This window comes from Belonocnema kinseyi, chromosome 5, assembly GCF_010883055.1.
Source record: "Belonocnema kinseyi isolate 2016_QV_RU_SX_M_011 chromosome 5, B_treatae_v1, whole genome shotgun sequence".
Lineage (NCBI taxonomy): Eukaryota > Metazoa > Arthropoda > Insecta > Hymenoptera > Cynipidae > Belonocnema > Belonocnema kinseyi.
Genome location: NC_046661.1, coordinates 94114805 through 94121189, shown reverse-complemented (window position 1 = coordinate 94121189; position 6385 = coordinate 94114805). Strand labels below are relative to the sequence as shown.

The following is a 6385-nucleotide window of genomic DNA, read 5'->3' as shown; positions in this document are numbered from 1 at the left end:
ATATATCTAGTCGGGAGTGGTGCTGACTGAAAACAGATGATTTGGAGCGACTCGCGCGCCATCTGTTGGTCATTCTAAGGACTTATTGAACTACCCTCGTATTACAAATTTCTTAGAAATCTTTTCAAATATCCTAAAATCTTTCTTTATTTCTTTTAAATCCTTTAAAATTATTGAAATGAATGGACAATTTATTGGAATCTTTTAAAATGCCATAAAAAATTTTAAATCCTTCGAAAGCCCTTAAAACTTTTCGAAGCTCTTGAAAATGCCATTAATTTTTTATAAAATACCCTAAAAATGTTAAAATACTTTAAAATCTTTTTAAATGATTTAATTCTATGAAAAATTATACACATTGTTTTAATACCTTGTCATGTCCCTTATAACCTTTTAAAACAACCTAAAATATTTTCAAAGAATTCCAGAAGATTCAAGAATAAGTATAATCCTGAATTGAATAATCGTTAAACAATCGATTAATTTATTAAAAGAAAATTGTCTCAATTGCTATTTTTCTAATGGCTATAGTGACTTTATCTGCATTAAATTACTAAAAAGTTATTTTTAAATACAAATTTTATAAAAGTGACTTTTCCCTGAACAAACAGATTTTCTTAAATTTCTCTGATTTCTAGGTTTTTTCTTAAATGTGATACGAAATTATTTTTATATTTGCATAAACAAATAAAAAGAAATTTTCCGAAGGTTACAAAAAGATTCATATTAGACATCTCTAAAAAATGGATCAAAGAAAAAAAATTGGGAAATCGATAAAAGAACTATGCGGAAAAGTTTCCTAAGAGGACCCTGAAAAAGTATAATTAATTTAGATTTGATCGATGGACGACATATAGTCACATAAAACTGAAATGAAAATCAGGGTGGCCGTGTTAATCAAAAGAAAAAATTCCCTGTCATTTCCTTGTTTTTTGCCGGTCAGGCAACATTTTTCACGGCCAATGGAAATAAAAAATTAAGATTTAGTTCCAAAAATAGATATCCACCTTATCACTTTCAATGCTTTGAATTGAAGAATCAATCAATGAATTAAAAAATGTTCAAAGTTATATGATTTTAATTAATTTTTAATTTTAAAAATTAAAAATTGAACGAGTACATTTTTGTTATAAACTGAAAACCCTTTAAATAAAAAGTTAATTTATTTTAATGTTAAATAGTTTTAAAATCCTTAAAATGCATCGAAATTTTATTTCAAAATCGTGAAACATTTACATGTTGTTTTACATTTTTTCAAATTTGAAATTATTTTTGAAATTTTTTCAGAACTTCTAAACACCTTTTAAAATGATTCAAATGTTTCCTAGTTTTTTTAAATACTGCCAAATGAAACAAATTTCTTTAAAATCTTCCACATTCGTTTCTGATAATTTTGTAAATCTTTCTCAATCTTTTAAAATATTCTCTTAAAAATAATTATTCAAAATAACAAATCATTTTTAATTTTCCAAGGAAATGTTTTTTCTTTCTTCTGAAGCCTTTCAAAATTCTTAAAACGCTTCTAAATTTTTTGTTCCAAACCTGTATTTGGTTTTAAATTAGGCCGTGGACATCAATGTTAAGAAGAGTGATTGTTTCAACAATTTATTATTATTGTTAATCATATTCTCTTAGAAATTGGATATAAAATTGCAGTTTATAAAATTTCACTTTTTCACTTTTAGTGAAATTTTCAATTAAGATAAGTTAAGTACTAATTAATTAGATTCACGAAAATTAATTGTTTAAAAAATTTATTATTATTAATAATATTGTATCTGAATAATGCTAGAAAGATGCCGTTTTATCTTAAATTTCAGGCTTTTGTACAATTTTCAATAGGAGTGAAGTAATAATAAATTTAGGTTCACAAAAATAATTTTTTAAACAATTTATGATCCTTTTTAATAATATTATCTTTGCTTAATTGGAACAATGTTGCGGGCTTTTCTGAAATTTCCAACTGTTTGTCTATTTTTCATAAGACGTAACTTAATAATTAATTATATTTAGCAAAAATAATTGATTTTAAAAAATCACATCGAGATTAATTACACTTTTTCAGGGTCCTCGTACGCTACTTTTGCCCATCGAAATTAATCATACTTTTTTAAGGCCTTCATACGCTATCTTTCGGCATCGAAATTAATTATACTTTTTCAGGGTCCTCATACGCTACTTTTCTGCAGCCAAATTAATTATACGTTTTCAGGGTCCTGATACGCTACCTTTCCACATTGAAATTAATTAGACTTTTTCAAGGCCCTTATACGCTAACTTTCCGCATCGAAGTTACTTTTACTTTTTCAGGGTCCTCATACCCTACTTGTCCGCAGCTAAATTAATTATATTTTTTTCGGGTTCTCATACGCTACCTTTCCAAATCGAAAATAATTATACTTTTTCAGGGTCCTCGTACGCTACTTGTCCGCACCAAAATTAATTATACTTTTTCAAGGCCCTCATACGCTACCTTTCGGCATCGAAATTAATTATACTTTTTCAGGGTCCTCATACGCTACTTTTGCGCACAGAAATTAATTTAACTTTTCCAGGGTCCTCATGCGATTCCTTTTCACATCGAAATTAATTATACTTTTTCAGGGTCCTCGTACGATAATTTCCCGCCCCGAAATTAATTACACTTTTTCAAGGCCCTCATACGCTAACTTTCGGCATCGAAATTAATTATACTTTTTCAGGGTCCTCATACGCTACTTTTGCGCATAGAAATTAATTTAACTTTTTCAGGGTCCTCATGCGCTACCTTTTCACATAGATATTAATTATACTTTTTCAGGGTCCTCATACGCTACTTTTTCGCAGACAAATTAATTATACCTTTTTATTACACCTTTTAATTCATAAATTATAACTTAATTATACCTTTACACGCTACTTTTGAGCATCTAAATTAATTAAACTTTTTCAGGATCTTCATACGCTAACTTTCTGCATCGAAATTAATTTTACTTTTTCAGGGTCCTCATACGCTACTTTTCCGCGGCTAAATTATTTATATTTTTTGAGGATCCTCATACGCTACCTTTCCAAATCGAAATTAATTATACTTTTTCAAGGCCTTCATACGCTACCTTTCTTCGTCGAAATTAATTATACTTTTTCAGGGTTCTCGTACGCCAATTTCCCGCAGCCAATTTAATAATATTTTTTCAGGGTCCTCATACGCTACCTTTCCACATAGAAATGAATATGCTTTTTTAGGGTCTTCTTACGCTACTTGTCCGCAGCCAAATTAATTATATTTTTTCAGCGTTCTCATACGCTACCTTTCCAAATCGAAATTAATTATACTTTTTAAAGGCCCTCATACGCTAACTTTTCGCATCGAAATTAATTTTACTTTTTCAGGGTCCTCATATGCTACTTTTTTGTAGCTAAATTAATTATATTTTTTGAGGGTCCTCATACGCTACCTTTCCAAATCGAAAATAATTACACTTTTTCAGGGTCCTCGTACGCTACTTTTCCGCACTGAAATTAATTATACTGTTTCAAGGCCCTCATACGCTACCTTTCGCCATCAAAATTAATTATACTTTTTCAGGGTCCTCATAAGCTACTTTTGCGCATAGAAATTAATTATACTTTTTCAGGGTCCTTATGCGCTACCTTTTCACATCGAAATTAATTATAATTTTTCAGGGTCCTCATACGCTACTTTTCCACAGCCAATTTAATTAAATTTTTTCAGAGTCCTCATACGCTACTTTTCCGCAAACCAAATTAATTATACTTTTTGAGCGTCTTCATACGCTACTTTTCCGCATCGAAATTAATTAAAGTTTGTCAGCGTCCTTATAAGCTACTTTTGTACAAAGTTCTATTTTCAATTTCCAAAACTTTGTCTTTTCTTGATTCACCCTACTTTCTAGATCCGCCTTTATTCCAATCTATTCCATGCATATTCTTTTCTTAGATTCCTCTATCTGAAGAAAAGAAAATCCTTATTCCGTAACCTACATCGAGGAGAGCCACAAGTCGAGAAAGAATATGCGGGATTGTCAGTCTTATCTTTTGAGACTACTTCGAATTTCCTTCGGGAAAATCCGAATGGTAAATCGATAATGGTACTTACGAGGACAATTTCGACAGCACCGATGATGTACATAGCAGCTGCTAGGGTGGTACCCGTGTAGAACAGCATTCCGACAGCACCTCCGAATTCGGGGCCCAAACTTCTGGAGATCATGAAGTAGGAACCTCCTGCAGGAACCACGCCGTTGGTAGCGATTGCGCTCATACTTATCGCCGTTAGCATCGTCTAAGAAAAAAAGAATTAATTATTATTTATGTACTAGCAAAAAATTAATTGTTCACTTATCCGGTTTTTCTTTTCTAATATTAAAAATATAAAAAATTAAAAAATTCATTAATATAATAGAATTTTTTATAATCTCGGCGAAAATGATCTACAGGGATATTTTTTGAACTATTGCTAAAGTTCTTTAATTTTTATAATAAAAATATGATTTTTTCCTAATAATAGTAAAAATAATAATAAAATTCTGCATCTAATAGGCTAAGGTTCAAGGCAAAATCAGAATAATTGAATAACTTGGAATATAATTAACATTTTTCAAAGTTCGTAGAATTATTTTAATACATAAATTTTTAACTCAATAGTTGTTTGTCAATAAAGAAGATTCATTTTCTACCAAGAGATAATTTTCAAACATTTCATGAATTTTTGAATAAACTGTTGAATGTTTAAACTTGAAAAGATCAATACTGAACCCAAAATAAAGTAATTAAATATCCATTTGAGAGAATTGATTTTCAATTTTATACGATACAGTTTAATTTTATATCCAATAGTAAATTTGAAAGCCAAAAAGAAGAATTTTCTACAAAACAGTCGAATTTTCAAACACGAGAGTATTATTTTCAAAAAAAGTTAAATTTTTCGATTTTCAATTTTCCAACAGAAAAGATTCATTTTCGATCAGAAAAGACGAATTTTCAACGAAGTATATAAATTTTTATCTAAATAGTTGAATTTTCCACAAACTAAAAATGAAGTAAATACATTTTGATTTAAGATAATTAATTTTCAATAAAAAATATAGAAATTCCTACAAAACAGTCTATTTTTCTACCAAATAGTTAAATTTTCAGACCAAAAACACGAATTTTCTTGAAAACAGTGGAATCTTAAAACATCAATTTCATAAACTTTCAACTGCATAGCTGACGTTTTAAACTTGAAATATTAATATCAAAACAAAAATAAAGTAGCTACATTTTCATTTCATAAAATTAATTTTCAATAAAAAAAATAATTTTCTACAAAACAGTTTAATTTTGTACAAAATAATTAAATTTTATACCAAATTGTTGAACTTTCAAAACAAAAATACACATTTTTTTACTAAATATTTTACCAAACGTATATCTTCAACTATAATTATTAATCTGAAAAAATTGAACTTTGAGAAAATCAGTTCAATTTTCCACCAAGGATTAAGGATTTGAATTTGCATCCAAAAAAGATAACTTTGTAACGAAAAACATAATAGATAATATTTTAATTTTAAATAAAAAAAAAACAGTTCGATTTGACCAAGAAAAAAAATATTTAGCAAAATACTTGAATCCTTGACTAAAACAGATTAATTAAAAGTTGCATTTTTAAAAAACAAAAAAATGATTTGCTACAAAGAAGATTAATTTTCTACACAAAAAAAGATAATTTTAAACAAATTTCACACATTTTCAAATATATGGTTGATTAATATTGAACCAAGAATAGAGTATTTAAATTTTTAAGCAAAAAAACAAACTAATTTTCTACAAAACAAGTCAATATAATAATACAAGTCAATATATTTTTATCTTTAGCAACTTGAAGTCAATATTTTTCTATGTCTTTATAAAAAATAAAAGTTAAGGTTTTTATTTTTCACTTAAAAACCACAATCAATATTTTGAGACGACTCCAAAATCCCCAAAAATAAAATTACGGAAACAGAAAATATTCGAAGAAGATAATTCCAGAGTATAAAAATCCTGAATCGGAAAATTCCCGAAAATTTATAATTAAAAATTTCCGACCGAAAAAAGCGAATTCTAAAATATTCGAAACTGTAAAATTTTTAAAACTAGAAAATTCCCGAATATGAAGGATTAAACAACTGTTTTTTATTAAATATGATTGATGCAATATTTAAGCAATAATATAACAAAATAAAAATTGAAAAACATTCTTTCATCATAATATTTCTTTATATATTTCTAATAAATAAATAATATTTATTGAACAACTATTTTTTTAATTGGTTGAGTTTTAGAATTTCATAACGGTGTAAATTTCATTAATCGGAATTTTCTAAATTGGATATATTTATATATTTTATAAATATTT

General features: G+C 27.5%; 1 protein-coding gene across 1 annotated transcript in view; it reads right to left on the bottom strand.

Moving 5' to 3' along the window:
* The window catches only part of LOC117173388 (solute carrier family 12 member 4), a 129900-nt gene that overhangs the window by 45113 nt on the left and 78402 nt on the right, over nucleotides 1–6385 (bottom strand). The window contains exon 4 of the mRNA XM_033361916.1: nucleotides 4100–4285. Within this exon, the coding sequence (XP_033217807.1) occupies nucleotides 4100–4285 (186 nt within the window). The remainder of the gene's footprint in view (nucleotides 1–4099; nucleotides 4286–6385) is intronic.